Here is a 22,679-nt window from a genome sequence, read left to right as displayed (position 1 = left end):
CTGTTATATTTTATCTTTTCTTCTGTTTTTGATAAGACTTATTTGTACTCCCACTCATAGCATTCATTGAATAATATTTATTGAGCACTATAATCTGTGCAATCTTGGGATCTCACTGAGCCCCAATTGACTGACCCTTCTACTTTCATTCCTTAACTGCAAGGTTAAGTAGGGCATTTGTATTGTAAGAAACTGTCTGGGGGATTGTAATGTGGGACAATAGAAGGAAGCTAATTGCTGATGAAGTTGAGGTAGGTCCCACTTAAACCAACTTCATCCTGTACTGCACTAGAGCAGTTGTGCTTTTACTCATCTTATCTATACAGAGGTTAGTTGTCTTTCTTCCTGTCTCCTTAACTGCACCCTCCTAGCCCTCTATTTATGACCCAATTTTTTATATCCTAGATTCAGAGGATAATTTCTAAATATCGTCATAAATGGAGGTTGCTGGTGGACTATTACACTAAAGTAGAGTGGGAAGATTATAAAGTGTGAAAGAAAAAGAAAGGAAAGAAAAGAAATGTGGAGATGTAATGAAGAAAATATTGATTTGAGACAGTTGGAGAGAAATGAAATGGAACTGATATGAAAGAAAATTACCAATTTTGAATTTGTGTTACTTTTAAAATTATCCTTTAATATTTCATCTTAGTTCTAAAAATTTTTCATGAGTATTTCTCTTCTGTGTCTGCCCCATTTTTTTTCTTTTCCTAGTATTTCTTGACCTACTAGTTGACTACAGTTGAGTAAAAAGATTTTGTGTTAAAATTTTCTGTTTCTTAAAAGTAGATTCTTGCTTTATTTCCTTAATTTAATGTATGAGAAAATTGAGGATATAGGCTGTTTTTCTGGTGGATGTTAAATAACTTTTATATTATTTGAGATAGTCATGCGTGCCTTCCTGAAGTTTGTGATTTTGATTTTTGTTTTTTGAAGGAACTGATGCTACACACATGGATGGTGATGAAATTGTTGTGGAAGTTCAAGAAACAGTTTTTGTTTCAGATGTTGTGGATTCAGATATAACTGTACATAACTTTGTTCCTGATGACCCAGATTCAGTTGTAATCCAAGATGTTATTGAGGATGTTGTTATTGAGGATGTTCAGTGCTCAGATATATTAGAAGAAGCAGATGTATCTGAAACAGTCATCATTCCTGAGCAAGTGCTGGATTCAGATGTAACCGAAGAAGTTTCTTTAGCACATTGCACAGTCCCAGATGATGTTTTAGCTTCTGAAATTACTTCAGCCTCAATGTCTATGCCAGAACATGTCTTGACAAGGGAATCGATACATGTGGCTAACATTGGACATGCTGATAAACATGTTCATGATAGTGTAGTAGAAGCAGAAATCATCACTGATCCCCTGACAACTGATGTAGTTTCAGAAGAAGTATTGGTAGCAGATTCTGCCTCTGAAGCAGTCATAGATGCCAATGGGATCCCTGTGGACCAGCAAGATGATGACAAAGGCAACTGTGAGGACTACCTTATGATTTCCTGTAAGTGTTGGGGTACAGTGATTGTCAAAGGTGTTTTGAAGGCTGTCTTGTCTTAAATCAGGGTGATATTTTCTTAACCTAACCTTACATAAAATTAAGATAAATTTATAAGCCATGTGCATTGTTTTAATTTGAAACCTATAAAATAAACCATAATTAATAAAGGTGAAGTGGTACAAGATAAAGAGTAATTTCACATAAGGATGGAATAGAAAGATAAAGGCTAAAAAGAATAGGATTAATCTATGATCAGGCTGTTACCTGCCTTACCAGAATTACTATTAAAACTTGAAATTCGAATTTCAATTTGAAGAGAATTTTTTTGTCTTTACTGCATAGTCAATTGCTATCTTTCTTCCACACTTCCACACCAGGAGTAATAATCTTATTCAAAGTGATGTTTGGAACTACATTAGTTTAAAGCCTTGAAATAAAGTAATTATTTGCAAGATTAAAAACAAATAACTTCAGGTTGATTAGAAATGTAATATTCCACTCACTATTCCTTATGAGATGGTTTTCCATATGCTGGCTTTCTAGTTTGTGTTACTTTAACAATCAGGACATTGTTAGATATAATTTTGCTTAGGTAGCAGTTGTCATAACAGTCTTCTTAGTAGAATCTCTGTATAGATGTCTCTGACCTTTCTGACTTCAGTTTTTAGATGTATTCTCTACCTTAATTGAGTTTCATTTTGTTATCTAGCCTCATCATCTGCCTGCTAGTTTAAGTAACTAAGTTATCTCAATCACTAGCTCATAGGCCTACTAAGGTCTTGGGAATCCAGTTTAATAATATAGGTAGAGTTTTGAGTGTTAACCAAAACTAAGTACAAGTCTGTTTCTCTTGAGTGTCTTTGGGCAAAGCACTGCAGGAATTGGTGGGCAGAGAGACAAGGCATTCATTTACCTCTTATAAGGACCAAAGTATACCAACACTTCCCAACTTTATGACAATAACTAGCTTAATAACTGTCAAGAGCCTGGTTCTGTTAATTTAATAAACATTCATTGAATTCATTCTCTGTATAAAAGCTTGTTCTAGATAAAGTGTTGAGGCACTTATTAATAATTTACAGTGTTGAGCTTGTAATCTATTTTGAAAGATGGGTGGGATTGCTATTTTTTGTAACTAATGTAGGATTTAATTTTAATATAAACTTAATTATTGATTTTTTTTTTTACAAGATAAATTTAGATGGTGATTTCCATTTTCTTGGTACCCTTTTTTTTTCTTCCTTCTAGGAAAGGTACTGCCTTTAAGGCTGCATTGTAACTTAAAAGTTCTTCAGAGAAGAAGGGTAGAGGGAACCTATTTAGAACTGACGGATTTTTGTTACTATGTAGAGGAATTATGTACAGGAAGTACCAAAAAATACCAGAGTTATTACTGAGTTATCACTAAGGCAATAGATGCAGTTAGGGCAAACAATAGACTTTGTCACCATAAAACTTAGGAAAAGCTTTAGATTGAGATGTCCATGGTGGCTTTGAAAAGTTGAAACATACTCCTGGGGATCTTGAATGTGATAATGCCCAGGGTCATGCCCATGCTAAGTAAAGACTGGCAAGGCCTGAAGCTCAGACTTTCGGTTAACCTTGAAGGTCATCTCAAGTAGGAAGTAAAAGCCAGTGTGGAGTATAAAACTGGCTGAATGCTGAAGATGTGTTTCAACATGCACACAGATCTCCTTTGCAGATTTTGGAAAAATTACTGGTTCTACCCATGTGTGGAAATCTTGCTCCAGTCAACAGCTGAATTTTTACCTAACTAAGCAGACACTTGAGTGGCTGCACAAAGAATACAAACTATGAAATTAGTTCATTAATGTCACTAAATACAGCAGCAACAAGAGACCCCGGGGAAAGGGAGAATCTTAATTCGAGAGTTGCCACATTAAGTAAAAAATCTTAAGTTTTTGGCCAAATTATGAGACATGCAAAGAAACAAGATATCAAGACTGAAACACAGGAAAAAGTACAGTAAATAGAAACTCAAACTGAGGAACTTCAGACAAAGTTACTAAAAGATTTTAAATCAGCTGTTTTAAATTTGTTCAGAGAGGTAAGGAAACTGTAAAGAATAAAAAAAGGAAAATATGAGAATGATGTCTCTCACCATATACAGATTATCAATAAAGAGAAATTAAATAAAAAGAAGCAAATAGAAATTCTGGGCTCAAAAATTACAGTACGCAGAGTATTTCATAAATGGAGCTCCAAAGTAGATTTGAAAATGCTACAGAAAGAATCAGCAGACGTGAAAGTAAACATCAAATGATACTATCCAGCCTAAGAAGGAAGCATGAATGAAGAAACTTGAATGTAGCAACATACACTGATGGAACACTGTCAAACACACTAATATACACAGTGCCAGAGGGGAAGAAAGATTGAAATGGACTGAAAGTATTTCAAGAAGTAATGGCTAAAAACTTTACAAATTTGATGGAAAACAGTAATTAGACATACAAGATAATAAATTCCGTGGACTTCTTAATTATTAAAATGCAAAAACAAATCTTGAAAGCAAGACAGAACTGACTCATCACATTCAAGTAATCCTTCCTCAAAAGGATAATGTTTTCTGATCAGAACACATGAAAGTTAGAAGGGATGATATATTTAACCTTTTGAAGGAAAACAGACCGGTAGCTTAAGAATTCTATGTCTAGCTAAAACTAAAAATGAAGGAAACATTTAAATATTTTCAGATAAACAAAAACATCTGCGTTAATCCAGATTCTGCTCTTTTGGCATAAGGGCATACATATACTATAGAGCAGTGTTGTGAGTCCAGAAGTAAACTTACACATCTGTGGTCAATTGATTTTTTAGCACAAGAGTGTGAAGGTAGTTCAAGAGAGAGAGAATAGTCTCCAACAAGTGAATTTGGGATAACTGATGTCCATATGTAAAACAATGAATTTGCGCCACTACCTCAGAACATACATAAAATAAGTTAAAAAGGTCAAAGATTTAAATGGAGAAGGTAAAATCCTAAATCTTTTAGAAGGAAACAGGTGTATTTTTGATGTGCTAAAAGCACAAAACAAAAAATAGCAACCTTTGTCATGTTTGAAAATGATGTTGTTTCAAAAAGTTAAAGTGAGAAGAAAACTCAATGGAATATATGTAAAGCATATATATTTATATAGTCTAGAAACCATAATAAAGAAGAACTACAACTTAGCAAAAAAAAGACCAGTACAGTTTAAAGTGAAGAATTTCATGAAGACATTTCCCCAAAGAAGAAAGCACATGAAAATGCTCAGTGTGATTAGTCATTAGGGAAATGAAATTGAAAACCAGAATGAGATACCACTTCAGACATACTCAGATCAGTATTTAAAACATGGAAAATAAGTTTTGGTAAGATTGGGAAGGTTTGGGAACATTCATAAATTGCTGGAGGGAATAGAAAATTATGTAGCCATGTTGGGAAATCTGGTATTTCCTGAAAAAGTTAAACATAGATGTACTGTTTGACCCAACTGTTCTAAGTATATACCCAGAAAAATTGAAAACATACCCATACAACAGTTTTTACTGTTCATTGCAGGATTAATAAGTTATTTTTCCAAAATAATGTAAAAACCCTAATGCTCATTAGTTGATGAACTGATCTTAAAAATGGGGTAGGTATCATCATACAATGGAGTAAAAAAAAGGAATGAAACACTGATACATGCTACTACAACATGGATGAGCTTTGAAACTTAGGGATATGTGGAATGTATAGAATAAGCATATGTCTATAAGGAAAAATAAATCAATGGTGGCCTAATCTAACTGTAGGATAGGTTCAGGAATAGAGTTAGTTAAAGGATATAGAAGTGTCTTTATGGGGTAATGGAAGTTTTCTGGAATTTGATAGTGATGATGGCTGCACAGCTATAGATATACTAAAAATGGACCCTTTGTACAATGTAAAAGGTGAATGTTACATATTTGAATTTTATCTCAATATTCAAAAAAGAATGTTTGGAATTATCTGAGGCAATTCACTGTCACAAGAATTTAACAAAGTAAAAAACAAGTCATAATCATAGTTATATTCTGTAAGGATAAAAAATAAACATAGTCACACATCAAAACAGTGCCGTAAGATTAGTACCTCAGTGTCTAAAAATTCTTAGGACACTGTAGCCTAAGAATTTCATGCAAGCCAATTTACTCTTAAGTCAAAGTTACATGTAAGTCATCTTGGGTATCCAGGATTTTAGAAACATTAACATGAGTAGTGGAGTTGCTCTTTGGTAATAAAACATACAAATAAAATGACTCAGTAAAAAGGGCTCAAGAATGGATGAACTGATAATGATGACTGATACTGATCTTGATTTAAAACTAGGCCAAACATTTGTACACACTGTTTATACAATAAAAAGTAATTACCTCCAAAGTTTTTACCATAAAATATTTCATATAGCATGTTGTGTGTGTTAATTTCTCCCTCTTTCATGCAGATGATGGTAAATACTGCATTTAAAACACAATTGCAGTCTTTTTTTTTTTTTAGATTGATTTTTTTTTTTTTGGGAGGGCATCTCTCATATTTATTGATCAAATGGTTGTTAACAACAATAAAATTCTGTATAGGGGGATCAGTGCTCAATGCACAATCATTAATCCATCTCAAGCCTAATTCTCGTCAGTCTCCAATCTTCTGAAGCATAACGAACAAGGTCTTACATAGTGAACGAATTCTTACATGGTGAACGAATTCTTACATAGTGAATAAATTCTTACATGGTGAACAGTGCAAGGGCATTCATCACAGAAACTTTCAGTTTTGATCACGCATTATGAACTATAAACAATCAGGTCAAATATGAATATTCGTTTGATTTTTGTACTTGATTTATATGTTGATCCCACATTTCTCCTATTATTATTATTATTTTTATTTTTAATAAAATGCTGAAGTGGTAGGTAGATGCAAGATAAAGGTAGAAAACATAGTTTAGTGCTGTAAGAGGGCAAATGTAGATGATCAGATGATCAGGTGTGTGCCTATGGACTAAGTATTAATCCAGGCTAGACAAGGGCAGCAAGACATCCACGGATGCAGAAGATTTCTCTCAAAGCAGGGGGTTGAGGTTCTGAGCCTCACCGCTGTTGATCCCCAATTTCTCACCTTATGGCCTCCCTGCGACTGTGCCTGTCATAGGTTGTTCCTTCCTTGAGGAATCTTACCCGTCTCTGGCTAACCAGTCATCTTCTGGGGCCATACAGGGAAATGTAAAGTTGGTAAGTGAGAGAGAAGCCATATTGTTTGAAAAGGTTAGCTTTTTACTTCTTTGCAGATTTATGCCCTGTGGCTTCTATGCCCAGCACTTGTCTCGAGGTATCTTTACCACCTAGAGGAGTTATGATACTCGGTAAATTCGATATGAGGCACGAATTCTATTTAAGGGTTGTAATTAGGAAGGAAGAAGAAAAGCCATAGAGGTAGCATATGGAAGAAAACATGGGAGGATTGATTATTTCTTTGACATATCTTCTTGTAGAGTACCTTAAGTATGTATAGGTTTTAAACTACTAACTAATTTGCACACACATATTAACATAATAGGAATACGGTGACATAAACAAAGCAAATTACCATCCATCTCCAGTGAAGCCAAGAAAACCATTTAGGCACCCTAGGCATTTGTGAAAATTTGTCTATGATATGATGGATATTGTCCAACTGTACTTGAACCATCAGACAAATTAAAGCAGCCCATTTCTGGGATCTGTTCACATCCCATATGTTCTTTTAACCGTAGATAGTCTATGTTCATAAGATTTTGGAGTGCTACGACTTGCACCCCTCCAATTCCTGGTTGAGTTCCAACAGTACAGATCCGGTCAAATTCGTTGTCTCACTGTATGCACATGCCAGCCTAGACATCTCCCTCCTCATTCCAATGGCAAGTCCAGGAAACGGTGGGGTGGATGCAGCCACAACCGCAGCATCACCCAGAAGAATGATATTTTTAAGTGTATTTTTCTTGGAATAATAGTCATCTATTTGAAAATCAACACTTACACATTTAACAAATGAATATTGAATTACTCTATTTGCCAGGCAGTGTTGCAGATTCAGGAATAAGGGAATAAAACAGATGTAAGCTCCTTTTCCTTTTGGAGACTGCTTTTAGTATGTATATAGAATTAATTTTTGTCTATCTATAGAATTAATAATTGAATCATACGTGTTATCAGAAAGTGCTTTAAATAAATAAGTACTCCTTAAAAGAGGAGTTTGTTTAGTGGGTACAATTAGGGATGCCTAGAGATGACATGGTTAGGGGAAACTTCAAGTTTGAATCTTCTGATAGAAATCAGAAAGGAAATGGATGTGCTTATCTCAGTTCAAGAGAGAGATCTGGACTGAGAATATAAATTGGAGTTCTTAGTATATAGATAAAATTTATACCACAAGATAGAAGGAGATCAAGAAAAAATACTGTATACATAAAGGAATAAAGACTAAGGATTAAGCACATTATGAAGCTGGGAACAAAGGCACTGGCAAAGGACTGAGAAATCAGGGTCAATGAGGTAAGAGGGAACCAAAAGCTTAGGGTACAGAAGCCAAGTGAGAAAAGTGAAACACAGTTAAACATTGCTATTGGGGGAGTCCAGTGAGTCCTGAGTGACACTGGTGAACAGTTTTTGGTGAAGTCATGGGCAAAAGCCTAACTGAAGTGAATTTAGAGAGTGTGAAATGGGATGAGTTGAAGAAATTGAGCAGAAACTCGCAGAAGGAGTGGGACAAGCTGGCTTTATTTTTAGAGGGAGAGAAAGGCTTTACTTGTTTTTTGATACAAATGTTCCTTTAGAGGATGATAGATAAATTGCTGGTATGAAAGGTAATTGAAGGTATGATTTAGTGCTCAAGCAGAGGGATTGATTTTAATAGGAAGAGCACTAGTAGTTATGGTAACATATTATGAAGACAGAGTTTATGGATTTACTTGTTAGGAGGATAGCCTGGAATTAAGTGGGTTACCTTTTAGGATATGTCAGTTTTTCATAGAGAAATAAGTAACGTAAGTGGGTAGGTAATGGTAGTGGTTTGAAGAGAAAATGTGGATAGTACAGTCCATTAAAGGATTATATACAATATTTAAAAATGACACTATAAATGCATTAGTTTTTTAAAGTGCAAATTTAGTTGTATAGATAAAGGTATAAAAACAAAACTACCTTATGCAGGTTTGTGGTTCTGCAAATCAAGTGTGGTTAAATGAAGGGGGCATAAGAATTAGAAGAATATGCAAGGACATACTATGGAATTAAACTGGTTTGTTGTACTAGTTTAAAAACTTTTTAATAAAAATAGAATTTTTTAGTAATTCAAATCATTTACATACATTCTTCCTTTTATTCTTTTGCTTATGCATTTGTATAAATACCTGACTAAAAGTCTTGTAAATGTTATTGATAGTTCTGGGTTTGAGCTAAGTTAGATGTTTCAGCCTGTCCAAAAGTAGTATTTTTATTTTAAAATAAAGTTGGAACATAAAGCATGAAGACCATATGAGTTATCTTTTCTAGACCCTATAGGGTATTTGGTGGAGTTAGCATATAGGCAGAGATAAGACAAGGCAGAAAGCACTTGGGACAGATGTTAGTTGCTTGGACTCATTTCTGTTTTACTTGGTGGGAAAAAGAGAACAGGAAAGTCAGGTGACAGTATCTTCACTTTAGGAATGCTGACTGATAGTCTCTAGGGATGTTTGATGGAAAACATGGGGAGAAGGGGCACAAATAGATAATTGTTAAATTCTAGGGCAGTAGTTAGACTTCAACAATTGATATTGAGAGATAGGCAGTTTAAGTGAATGGCATACCATACACTTCCATAGGAACACTAAGCAGTATAAAAGATTTTTGTATGAGGTTTACAGAATATGCAATTCCATTACAAATCTGATACCATTTTTCTTAGCAAAATTATAATGAATTTTCTTGATAAGTTGGAAGAAGTAACATAACATGAGCTGAAAATTAAATGAGAAACTTAAGTTCTAAACACAGACATCTTTCTCATTCCCTTCCCTCACTCTTACTCAGTATGAGCTCACTGACTTGAGACAAACATACCATCCCTAAATTTTTATTAAAATTAAATTTTATTATATTAAATTAAGTTATATTAAATTTATAAAAATTTGGGGAAAAAGCTAAAATATCAAGAAGTTTTAAAAAAAATGTATAGTGTGTAAAACATAATTATTATTAGAAGCAGTATTAACTTCCAGACCTTACATTTATCTTTTTGCAGAGTTTCTACTGTAAAGCTCTAGTTTTTCATCACTATACTTTCTTAAAAGGGCATGGTGCGGAAGTCATATATCTGATGATTCAAGTTTTTTAAGCCTTCTGGAATACATTTTTAAAGCCAGTTTTAAAATTAAAGTGAGATTTTGCATAGTAATAGGGCACCTAAAGTTCTTTTGTTAATGTCACTTTTTATAGTAGTTCATATTAATTTTATTGGTTGAATTGCTATAACTGAACCAATAAAAAAACAGAATAGAAAGGACTTTCAAGGCGAATTTTTCACTTTCAAGGTTAAATTTTCAAGGTGAATTCTGCTTTTTGCTAGTAATAGAAGAGCTTTGCTCTTCTCAGGTAGACTTAATATTTCATTATGTTATTATTACTTATTTTTAAGAACATAATAAGAAAAATCTTCCCTAAACTATTTCCTTAACCTTATTTCGCTCAGTCTGCAGGATACATCATGAAAATAATTAGCTTTGAAAAAAACACATATGCATCAGACCAGAATTAAAGACATAATACCTATTTCTCCTCACACATTTATTTAAAAAGTCACATACTTCTCAGATAGTTATGTTTGTATGAATGTATATATAGTTGCAAAGAGTCTAAAAAACAATATTTTGAGACTTGATACCACGTTCATTCTGGAGACCACTTCATTCTTCCAAGTTCTCATGTTTTTAACCAAGTCTCTGCCATTTTCTTTCTGTTAATCAGAGTCCTTACCTCTTATTGTTGTGTATATGGTTGAAGCCATCAGGCAGGATTTTTTTCCTGCTTTCCTGCCTTCCCTGACACAACAACCTAGTTCCATTCCTGTTGGCAATTACTTCCTGTCCTCAGGTCTTGGAAGAAATAGTGTTTTTCCTCCTGTTTAAGGCAAATTCCTTCATCCTTTAACTCTGGTCTCTATTACTCCCAAAGATTGCTTAAGTATTTTTATCAGTTAATAATCTTGATCCTGCCACTCATTCTCATTACTGTTTCTTTGAAATCCTACATAGAGTCCTCAGCCCAGTTTAGTTTGCCCCCAAATAGCAACTCACTAAAACACTTTTAATTGAGTATCAGTGATTTCCAATTCAGTAAAAGCCAGTGCAAATATTCCTTCTTAACTGTACATGTGTTGTTATTACTGTGGAACATAGGATATCCATGTTTGTAAGATTTCAGGATGCTATTTGAAAGCAGTTTTCTGTGAGTAATTTATTTGGGATGGGGATGATTTGACTTCTAATAAGTAAGAAACTGAGTTAAAATAGCAATGTATTTTCACTTTTTAATGTTGGTTTTTCAAATATTAAGCTTAGTATTCTAGGTAAGAATTTTTATTAGACAAATGCAGGTTTTGGGTCTTCTGAAGAATGTGACAGGGAATTTACAGAAGTATTTCAAAGATACAAAAAGCTGAGTGATCAAAACTGTCATCACAGTGTTACCTGAGTTGTGCTTGAATCATGAACATATTTACCTGATCTCTAATAGAAACTATCTTTAATTATATCATTTATTGATCTTTCAAAAATCACCATTGCCTTTAACTTCAGTCTCATAGAAAACATGAAGACTCCAGAAATTGATGAATGTTAGATGTGACTCACATAGATTTAGTTTTAAATTCTGTCTTTGCCGTTTACTAGCTGTGTCATTTCAAATCAGTCATTCAGAACTTCAGTTTAATCTGCTGTAAAATGTTGGTGGTATTTTAACACCTCTTTCCTATACTTCGTGTAGGTAAAGTAGTGCTTACAGTGATCAGTCAGTGGTAGCTATATTGTTAGTATTAATTATACTTTTAAATAATCATGTTCATTATCTGCTTTCTCACTTGATTACAGTGTTCTTGAGTCTATGACTTTTTCGTATTTGTATCTCTAGTACCTAGCCCGAAATCTCATTTATAGTTGTGATTCATTCTTAAATTGAATAAAACATAAACACAAAACCAAAAGAATAACAAAATGAATCTAGCAGGGGAACACCAGAAAGAGAAGTAAAAGGGAAATAAAAGTCTTAATTGAGGGTATTGAAGACAACGAGCTCCACCTTCCTTCTGGCTCTGGGTCTGCTCCCCTCTGCTTTATCTTCAGTTATTCCATATAGGCCAGTTGTGTGTGGAGCAGAAGTATTCCTTTAGTCTTTTCATTTCCTGAACATCAGTAAATCCAACTTTTGTGATGAGTTGAATTGTTCTGGCTAATATTAAATTAGTCTTTGCCAAACTTTCTTTTATGCCAGAGATAGCAATGGGTGAAAGGTGGGCATTATATTTTGAGTGTCTGTTACAATCCAGTCTTTTTTTTTTTTTGAGACATTATTTTTTACTTTGTTTCCCAAATATTAAGCATAGTACTATACTTAGTTTCCTTGCCTTTTTTTATAAACCTTAAAATACAAAATTAATGTTTTATAGTCCCTGAATTTCTAGTGTTAGGAATCATGTGCCCCTTTAGGTAAGTAAGGGTATACCTTTTCTTTTCAAGAGCAGAAAATAGGCTTCCTTTGTTAAGGTATATGAGAACACCATAGGTATTAAGTATACATTTTCCACATTTGCCAGCAATGACTTAGACTCATTACTGTTACTTACTAACTCAAGTGTGTATGTTTGTGTCTTATATCTGTGTCTTTTTATACATATATTTTTTAAGTGTACATTTTTCACATTTGCCAGCAATGACTGAGACTCATTACTGTTACTAACTCAAGTGTATATGTTTGTGTCTTATATCTGTGTCTTTTTATACATATATTTTATGTGTGTATGTAGCTTTATATTTAAGCAGTTTGATATTAGAATTTACACCGACCATTGCAGTATATATTCCTGAAAACTGATGAAATAATAAGAATAAATAATGGTTTGGAGTTGTGACTGGAGATAGTACTAATAAAATATACAAATATTTAAAAATGTATTAAGACCAAGTTTGCTGATCTTACTTCTAGAATGTTTCTCAAGGTCTTTGAGAATACAGTAATGCTTTTTACCTTAAGGATACATGTAAAAACAGAGATAAAGTATACCATTTCATTACTTGTGTTAATTTTTAAGGCTACCTGGAGTTTTTTTTTTGGAGTTCGTTTCAGGTAAAATAATTTTTACCTTAATATGTCTTCCCACTTTTAGAAGACTTTCAAAATGTATTCATTGAGTTTCTTATTTTCTAGGTAAAATAGGCCAATTTTAGAGATTTATTTATGAAAAGGACTTTGAAAAATCGTAATACTTTAGAATCTGCTGTTAACATTTAGGAAATACTTTTTCTCTATTTAGTGGATGATGCTGGGAAAGTAGAAAATGATGGTTCCTCTGGAATGACCATGGACACAGAGGCAGAAATTGATCCTTTTATTAAAGTGGATGGCACTTGCCCTGAGGTCATCAAGGTGTACATTTTCAAAGCTGACCCTGGAGATGAAGATTTAGGTAAGAAGAAACATTTAACATGTTATACATCCTGAGCAGACACTTAAATCTGCTTATTTTTGGGTGATTTAAATGAGAACATCTGAACTTTTTTCTGAAGATGACTTTTGTAACACATATTCCATGTACTATTAACTATTTTCCATGTAATATTAAAGTATTAGAAGAGGTAATTATTAAAATCAAAGAGTTGGAAATGAAGTTTTCACATAAATTCTTGGAGCTCTTATCTTCCTTGATAGGTGGTACTGTAGACATTGTGGAGAGTGAACCTGACAATGACCATGGAGTTGAGTTACTTGATCAGAATAACATTGTTCGTGCACCAAGGGAAAAGATGGTTTATATGACTGTTAATGAGTCTCAGCAAGAAGATGAAGATTTAAGTAAGTAGTGGTCTTTTCAAAGGAGACAGATTGGGTTTCTGTGTGTTGGATGTTTTTATAAACATGATAAATATTTAAAGAAAATGAGCATTATTGTAGACATATTTGTACTGCCATATTCCAAAAGATATATGCCTAAGATTCATAATATATGACTAGGGTGACAGTGTGAGAACAAATTACAGTGAAAGCCAAGAAGGGAGTGAACCAGTCAACAAACATTTACAGAGTTTACTGTATTGCAACTGGAGTGTTCATAGAGTTTACTATATAAGCAAAGTTTGCACCTTCTCTTGTTTGTCTTAACTGAATTCAAATAAAAATACCTTTCTGTTTGGTCACTGTAAATCTGCTCAAGAAGTGTCCTATTAATTTTCTGTTTAGATGTTGCTGAAATTGCTGATGAAGTTTACATGGAAGTGATTGTAGGAGAGGAGGATGCTGCTGTTGCAGCAGCTGCCGTGCATGAGCAGCAAATGGATGACAGTGAAATCAAAACCTTTATGCCAATAGCATGGGCTGCAGCTTATGGTAAGTCATATAGCAGCTTTGAGGATTGCAAGATTCCTAAACCTGAATTCTGAATTGAAAAATGGTTTCTATAGTCTATGTTTTCACAGATACAAAGTACCAGTACAATGGCTTAAGCCAAAGGAGAAGATTATTATATAATACACCTTTGTCAACCTTTTGCCTTTAATTTTAAAGACAATTTCCTTCATGGGTTTATTATGTAAGAAGTTCATATGCTTTCAAGATGAAAATTTTAACATGAATAATGCTGTCTCATGACTATAATCTTGAGTGACAACAAAGGGAGTTCATGGGACAGAATGCTAGATTTGGAACCTAGTCACTTCCTATAGTCTATGGTATATAAATAGGCCCATAAAGTCCATTACCACATACATAATGGGAATTTGGCATTCATGAGTATCATGCCCCTTTGTTATAGTAAATAAAGAATCCCTAATTTTTCATAATTTAAAGAATGTAACTTCTTTTTTAATGCACATTGTTAGGTAATAATTCTGATGGAATTGAAAACCGGAATGGCACTGCAAGTGCCCTCTTGCACATAGATGAGTCTGCTGGGCTTGGCAGACTGGCTAAACAAAAACCAAAGAAAAGGAGAAGACCTGATTCCAGGCAGTACCAAACAGGTGAGGGTACATGAGTTCCACAGCACAGCATGCTTTCAGAACTCTCAGATGAAATTCTAGTATGTATGCACACAGGGGTTTTGATGGTATTTTAACTGGTAGATGATACGTAGTTCTTGGTTTATGGACTTTTATGTTGTAAATGTAATTTTAAGAATTCATTGATATTCAAGAAGGATTTCTGGGGTAAAAGGTTTGGGAATCACATTCAGAAAAAAACAATGAAAATTTTACATTATTTTAATGAAATGGAAATAAATCCCTAAAATATATTCATTAACTTTAAATGGAGAAATTTAAAGAATATTTTTGTCAGCATAAGTAGGTACCATTTACAGAGGAACAATACTAATACTTATGCTTTCATTGGACATACTCTTTTTCTGTATAGTCTTGTGTACTGATTTATTAACATTTTTTAATAGCTGTAGTTAGACTTTAATTTTGGTATGGAATAAGCAAACCTGAAATTCTTGAGCTTTATGAGTGATTTTCTATACTTATCTAAGTTTATGTGACTTTTGTTACTTTATTTTAAACTAGAAAAGAGATTGGCACAGTACATTCATATTGAATCAAGTTCCTCGACCAGTTTCACTTATTCCTGGGATGTTTCTATGTCTTTTATTGTAAAGGAATGTTAATCTTTAAATGTATTTTCCTTTCTTAGCAATAATCATTGGCCCTGATGGACATCCCTTGACCGTCTATCCTTGCATGATTTGTGGGAAAAAGTTTAAGTCGAGAGGATTTCTGAAAAGGCACATGAAAAACCACCCTGAACACCTTACCAAAAAGAAGTACCGCTGTACTGACTGTGATTACACTACCAACAAGAAGATAAGTTTACACAACCACCTGGAGAACCATAAGCTGACCAGCAAGACAGAGAAGGCCATCGAATGCGATGAGTGTGGAAAGAATCTCTCTCATGGTGGGGCTTTGTTTACTCACAAAATGGTGCATAAGGAAAAAGGAGCAAATAAAATGTACAAGTGTAAATTCTGTGAATATGAGACAGCTGAACAAGGGTTATTGAATCGCCACCTTTTGGCAGTCCACAGCAAGAACTTTCCTCATATCTGTGTGGAATGCGGTAAAGGCTTTCGTCACCCATCAGAGCTCAAAAAGCACATGCGAATCCACACTGGGGAGAAGCCTTACCAATGCCAGTACTGTGAATATAGGTCTGCAGACTCCTCTAACTTGAAAACACACATAAAAACTAAGCATAGTAAAGAGATGACATTCAAGTGTGACGTTTGTCTTCTGACTTTCTCAGATACCAGAGAGGTTCAGCAACATTCTCTTATGCACCAAGAAAACAGAGTACACCAGTGTTTGCATTGCAACCATAAGAGTTCAAACTCAAGTGATTTGAAACGCCACATAATTTCCGTTCACACAAAGGACTACCCGCATAAGTGTGACATGTGTGATAAAGGCTTTCATAGGCCTTCAGAACTCAAGAAGCACATGGCTGTCCACAAGGGTAAAAAAATGCACCAGTGTAGACACTGTGACTTTAAGATTGCAGATCCATTTGTTCTAAGTCGTCATATTCTCTCAGTTCATACAAAAGATCTTCCATTTAGGTGTAAGAGATGCAGAAAGGGATTTAGGCAACAGAGTGAGCTTAAAAAGCATGTGAAGACACACAGTGGCAGGAAGGTGTATCAGTGTGAGTACTGTGAGTATAGCACTACAGATGCCTCAGGCTTTAAACGGCATGTTATTTCCATTCATACAAAGGACTATCCTCACCGTTGTGAGTACTGCAAGAAAGGGTTCCGAAGACCTTCTGAAAAGAACCAGCACATAATGCGACATCATAAAGAAGTTGGCCTGCCCTAAGAACACCTCTATAGATATTTGTAGAGATGTTAGCTTTGAAGCAGAAAATTTATTTTTAAGCCATTCATTCTCATTCACTTACAGTATTGTACATTGATTTATGCTGTGTACAAACAGGATTATTGTTTCTACTCAACTTTTCTTTACATTTTATTCAGTAGAGTGTTCTAGATTCTACTCAGTTTAATGAGAAAAAGAAGCAGCAGTGAAATTGCTTTTAATGAAATAACCATAAATCTATACTGAATTTTTCAGACTTGGTAGTTTTACTATTTAAATATTTACTTATTCACCTTGATAGTACTCTTCTGAGACCTTTTAAAGATTAAAAAACCCAAATATTGGTTACTCCAAAAATAATTTTGACTCATTTTCCCAATTTTTTCACATTAAATAGAAACATCTGCTAATATAAATGGAATATTTTAATGTTGGATCTATACCATGAAAGTCCTTGCTTAGTATTTTCAGATCACATGACAAACTTTCCATTTGAGCCTCTTGCAGTGCTGAATGTAGAACATTGGCTAAGTTTGTGTTTAATTTTCACTTTGTTTTGCAGGCAAATAAGCTGCTTTCTCTTTGCAGTGTTCACATAGGACACTAATAGCCTTATTGAAAGGTTTTGCTTGTTTCTTTTTTTTTTGTCTCTGTACTGTTCTGTTTTGGAATAGTTCTGTTCTACAAATGAGAATTGTGAACTCAGTTTTGAATCTTTTAGAGAGAAATTATGGCTCATAGGCTGTTGTGCAACTGGATGTATGTGTACTCTATGGATTTTGTATGTCCCTGTGTGTTATTTTACATATTTCTATACACAATCCCAAATTTTAAGGCTATAAAAAAATATTAAATACAATAAGCCTGAAAGATCCAGGAATGTATGAGCAAGCATTTTCTGTGCTTTGTATTCAGAGAGTAAATTCAGGTGAAGAATTAGAAGGCAAATGAGGACACTAGTATTTTTAAACAGTAATGTTTTAAGTATCTTGGTAACTGGAAAAGGAATTTAAGGTGTTTCAGATAGAAACTTTTCTTACAATTTCAGACTCATAGCTTAAATTTTTCTGAAAAGGCCATGAAGTTGCAGACTGCAGACATGAGTCTCTCTAGTGCTCATTGATAAGCCTATAAAGGAACTGTCTTCTCACAAAGTCAGAAAGGCTAAGAAGAAGCCTTGGCTCTACCTACCAGAGAATGGGTGCTAATTAAACTTGGCTATTTCAGCCTTCTTTTTTATTTCTTAGACAGTTAGTAAACTTGGAAGAGATTTAACACTCTGGTTGGCTTTGGTTAAAACATAAAAGTATATTTAAAAGTAAATGAAAATGTGAGGCTTTATTTGGAATATCACTGAGTCACAGTTTTGTTTTTATTTGAGAATTGACACATTTTAAGTCGTGCATCATAAACATAAAATACTAGGTCAAACAGTTAATTAGAATTTGGTTGTGTTAATATGAATTTTTGAGAGCAGAGAATAAATTTTATGTAACAAATTGGGTATTGGCACATATTAGTGGCACGTTGTGAGAAATTAGAAATTTTTATTCCAGTCTGATACAGCTACCTTGTATCTTCATTATGGTGCTTTTACCTTTAGCCTGTCTCTGTGCCTCTAATGTTTATATTCAAAAGTTATATTTATAGGTTGGGGATCTAAGTATTTGTCCTTTATTTTTACAGCTTCTAAAGGCTAGATTAAATTAGGCTAGTTCTAAGTTAAGTGCTTTAGGCACCTTGGGGTTTAAACCTAAAGTCAGCAAAAACCACATGTTGAATTTTGGAACCTCTTTTGCCTTCTTGGCCTGCATATATGTATCTACCCATTTTTAGTTCCATCCATTGATCTGTTCTTGAAAACTCTTATTCTTTATGTAAGAATCTTTCAAATTTCCTTTGCATTTGGTTTTTCCCTAAACTAATATTAAAGGAAAGGTTTAAATGAAAGTTTACATTAAAAATTTTTAAATACTCTGTAAAATTAATACAGATAACTAGCTATTATATTTCTAAAATAGAGATAATGAACAACATGTAATTATATTTTTCACATAGTCTGGAGTCAACGCAATTGCTTTTTTAAAAATTTTCAAGCACAATGTTGAGACCTTTAAAAGGTATTAAGGGTTTGGTCAAGTGAATATGATAAAATATTAATCTTCATAAAGAAAATGAAGTACTTTCTGTTATGTACTTATAAGCAGGCTGTTTTAATTCTTAATTAGCAAAGCTAAAGTGGATGTTTCAGTTTAATGTTCTAAACAGGTACAGATTTTTAGAGGAACATAAGTTATTGTTGAAATATCCTATATGTCTCTGCATCTGTACACATTGTAAAATACTTAATAAGAAATTCGTATAGAAAAATAAGACACTATTGTAAATGTGTACTTGAGAATAACATACAAAAATAAAAATCAGAATATTTTCCTGTTAATACTTAAGTCTGTTTGATACAAGTATCAAGTCAACACTTTTTCTTATGGAAAAAAATGCTGTTTTTGTTAAATCTCATGAACATAAAGGTCTCCTATTTTTGTTTCCCTGTTCTTAGCAGTGGAATGCAAAAGGTTTTTTAACTTTGTGACTTGGATGTAAATGCTAACCCCATGAGTTTGCAAGTAAAATCTTAGAAGAGTTAAGAACTAATTGCTGAGTTCTTTGGTTAACATGTCATTGAAATTCATTACTTTTAGCTTCACAAAAGACTTAATATCTCCAATTCCTCTGAGGTAAATTTCATCAGAAAAACATGGATAAGTTTGAGGACCTAAGTTCATTTCGGCATAAATCTGCAGCAATCAGTGATCATTATTACTCTGTCCATACTAAAAGACCCTGCTTTAGGATTACCCTTACATGCCCAGTTTTGAGGATTCTAATAGACACTTACGTAACTGTAGAAAGGGTTATTGTCACAGTAAAAATCAAACAAGGTGACAGTTATCAGGACGTTTTAGTTCATTCAGACTCTGTAACAGTACCATAAACTAGGTAATTTATGAACAATAGAAGTTTACTTCCTACAGTTCTGGAGAGTTGGGAAGTCTAAGATCACTTGTGTTCAGATTGGTGAGAGCCCAGTTTCTGGTTCATGGATGGCTATTTTCCTGTTAAGTCTTCACATGGTAGGAGGACCAAGGATGTCTCCAAAAGTCTCCTTTATAAAGAGCAATAATCCCATCCATGAGGCTCCACGCTCATGACCTAATCACTTCCCAAAAGCCCTACCTCCTAATATTAGGCAGGAAAATAGATATGAGTGGGGTGTAGAGAGAAGGCCAGTAAAGCCCACTAAAAAGGACTCAACTTGCTAACCAATTAAAACTAAAAAGCCAGGGTGAAGGGATTAAAGATGGCATGAGAGATTAGATGGACGCTTCTTCCTAAAACCACATATAATATGAAAATATAATTAATACAACTAACCCTGAAAAAGCAACAGGAAAGAGAACTGCGCCAGACTGTGTACACCTGGAGAAGAGCAGACCGTGTGGAACAGGGATTAGAAAGCTAAGAATTCCTGGAGAGAGTGAGGTTCCAGCCACTTTGGAAAGCAGGGATCCATATCCGGCTACAATGGGACAAAAGAAAGGTGGGCAGTCTTGAGAGACTTCCTAAGAAGGAAGCCCTTAGCAAGAGGGCTGCTAAAGGTGCAAGAATTGCAAAGAGCTTACTGCTCAGGAGAAACGACAGGTAGACAAAATTGTCTGGGTGCACTCTGCCCAGCAGGTTGGGACCTTTCACCATTTTCAGGCGCTCAGTCTCCCTGGCTGGCTACACAGCTCCAAGGACCCCCTCCGTGATACACAGTCTACTGTGCCTTTCTCGTGGCCAGCTCCACCTGGCTTGTAAACCGGCAAACCCTACCCTGGTGTTAGGCCAGCCAGAAGGAAAATCTGTCTACAGCAACTACAAACGCAAAGTACACAGGCTTATACTTGTGTCCTTGGCCCACTGGTTCAGGCAGTGGAGACCAGCATAGCAGCAAACCCCGAATTTGCTTCAGAGGCTGAGCAGCTCCAGAGAGTAGAACTTCTGAACACTAGAGGGCACTATATACAAATATGAAACACCAAAGGAACCTAGTTACTTTTAATTTCCAAAGTAAACTTATTAATACAACTCCTGAGAAAGATGACATCAACCTCATGAATCTTCCTGAAAGGGAGTTCAAAATAAAAATCATTAACATGCTCATGGACGGACATACAGGAAGATATTCAAGAACTCAGAAATGAATTCCAGTCATATCCAATTGTTGAAGACCACAATGGAGGGTATTCTAAACAGATTAGATATGGTGGAGGAGATGATAAATGAAAGAAACTAAAGAATACAAAGAAGCTGGGGCAGAGAAAATATCTGTAAGAATGAGAATATTGACAACTTGGAGATCCACAGATTCCCAACACAAGGGACCCCAGGAAGACAATACCAAGACATATAGTAATTAAAATGGCAAAGATCAAGGATAAGGACAGACTATTAAAAGAAGCCAGAGAGAGAAATAAGATCACATACAAAGGAAAACCTATCAGGCTATCACTCTTAGCAGAAACCTTACAGGCCAGAATAGAGTGGCATGATGTACTTAATACAATGCAGAAGGGCCTCAAACCAAGATTATCCAGCAAGAATATCATTTAAATTTGAAGGAGGGATTAAACAATTCCAGATAAAAGTGGAGAGAATTTACCTCCCGCAAACCATCTCTACAGTGTATTTTGGAGAAACTGCCACAGAATGAAGTGTTCCTAGGTTTAATAGCTGTCACCAGAGGTAATAAAACCACAGTAAAGAAAGTAGAAAAGCTAATTACTAAGCAAATGCAAAATTAAATTAACTATCCCCACAGTCAGTCAAGGGATAGACAGAGTACAAAATATGATACCTAATAAATAAAGAATGGAGGAGGAAGAAAAAGAAAAATGAACCTTTAGACTGTGTTTGTAATAGCATATTAAGTGAGTTACGTTAGACTCTTAGATAGTAAGGAAGTTAACCTTGAACCTTTCATACCTTCAAATCTAAAGCCTGCAATGGCTATAAGTACATACCTATTGATAATCACCCTAAATGTAAATGGACTGAAAACACCAATTAAAAGACAGAGTCACTAAATGGATAAAAAAAAACAAGACCCATCTCTATGCTGCTTACAAGAGACTCACTTTAAACCTAAAGATATACACAGACTAAAAGTGGGGATGGAAAAAGATATTTCATGCAACTAACAGGGAGAAAATACGAGTTGCAGTACTTGTATCAGACAAAATAGACTTCAAAATAAAGCCACAAAAGACAGGACATTACATAATGATAAAAGGGTAACTGCAACAAGAAGATATAACCATTATAAATATCTATACACCCAACAGAGGAGCACCTACATATGTGAAACAAATACTAACAGAATTAAAAGGTGAAATAAAATGCAATGCATGCATTCTAGATGTCAACACTCCACTCACTCCAAAGGACAGATCAACCAAACAGAAAATAAGTAAGGACACAGAGGCACTGAACAACATACTAGTACAGTTGGACCTAACAGACATCTAGAGAGCTGTACACTCAAAAGCAGCAGAATACACTTCTCAAGTGCACATAGAACATTTTCAAGAATAGACCATACACTAGACCAGAGAAAGATCCTTAGTAAATTCAAAGATTCAAATTGTACCAAGTAGTTTCTCAGACCACAAAGGTGTGAAACTAGAAATAAATTATGCAAGGAAAATGAAAAATCCCACAAACACTTGGAGGCTTCACAACATGCTTCTGAATAACCAATGGATCAATGACTAACTAAAAACATCAAGCAATGTATGGAGAGAAATGACAACAATAATTCAGCACTGGAAAATTTGTGGGATGCTGTGCTGAGCTGAAAGTATATTGCAATACAGGCCTATGTTAGAAAAGAAGAACAATCCCATATGAGCAGTCTAAACACACAAATAATGAAACAAGAAAAAGAAGAACAAAGGAGGCCCAAAGTCAGTACATGGAGGGATATAAAGATTAGAGCAGAAATAAAATTGAGAA

General features: G+C 34.4%; 1 protein-coding gene across 2 annotated transcripts in view; it reads left to right on the top strand.

The window, feature by feature from the left end:
• Positions 1 to 20,864, top strand: part of LOC108388984 (zinc finger X-chromosomal protein) — a 51,077-nt gene extending 30,213 nt beyond the window's left edge. For both annotated transcript variants that reach the window (XM_037001118.2, XM_073228247.1), the window contains 6 exons: positions 937 to 1,506; positions 13,070 to 13,222; positions 13,465 to 13,608; positions 13,993 to 14,139; positions 14,631 to 14,771; positions 15,442 to 20,864. In XM_037001118.2, coding sequence (XP_036857013.1) covers positions 937 to 1,506; positions 13,070 to 13,222; positions 13,465 to 13,608; positions 13,993 to 14,139; positions 14,631 to 14,771; positions 15,442 to 16,625 — 2,339 coding nt within the window. In that variant the 3' untranslated portion in view covers positions 16,626 to 20,864. The remainder of the gene's footprint in view (positions 1 to 936; positions 1,507 to 13,069; positions 13,223 to 13,464; positions 13,609 to 13,992; positions 14,140 to 14,630; positions 14,772 to 15,441) is intronic.
• The last annotated feature ends 1,815 nt before the right edge of the window (positions 20,865 to 22,679 follow it).

This window comes from Manis javanica, chromosome Y (genome assembly GCF_040802235.1).
Source record: "Manis javanica isolate MJ-LG chromosome Y, MJ_LKY, whole genome shotgun sequence".
NCBI lineage: Eukaryota > Metazoa > Chordata > Mammalia > Pholidota > Manidae > Manis > Manis javanica.
Note: the sequence above shows the minus strand (reverse complement) of the source record. Positions and strands in the feature narration are given on the sequence as shown.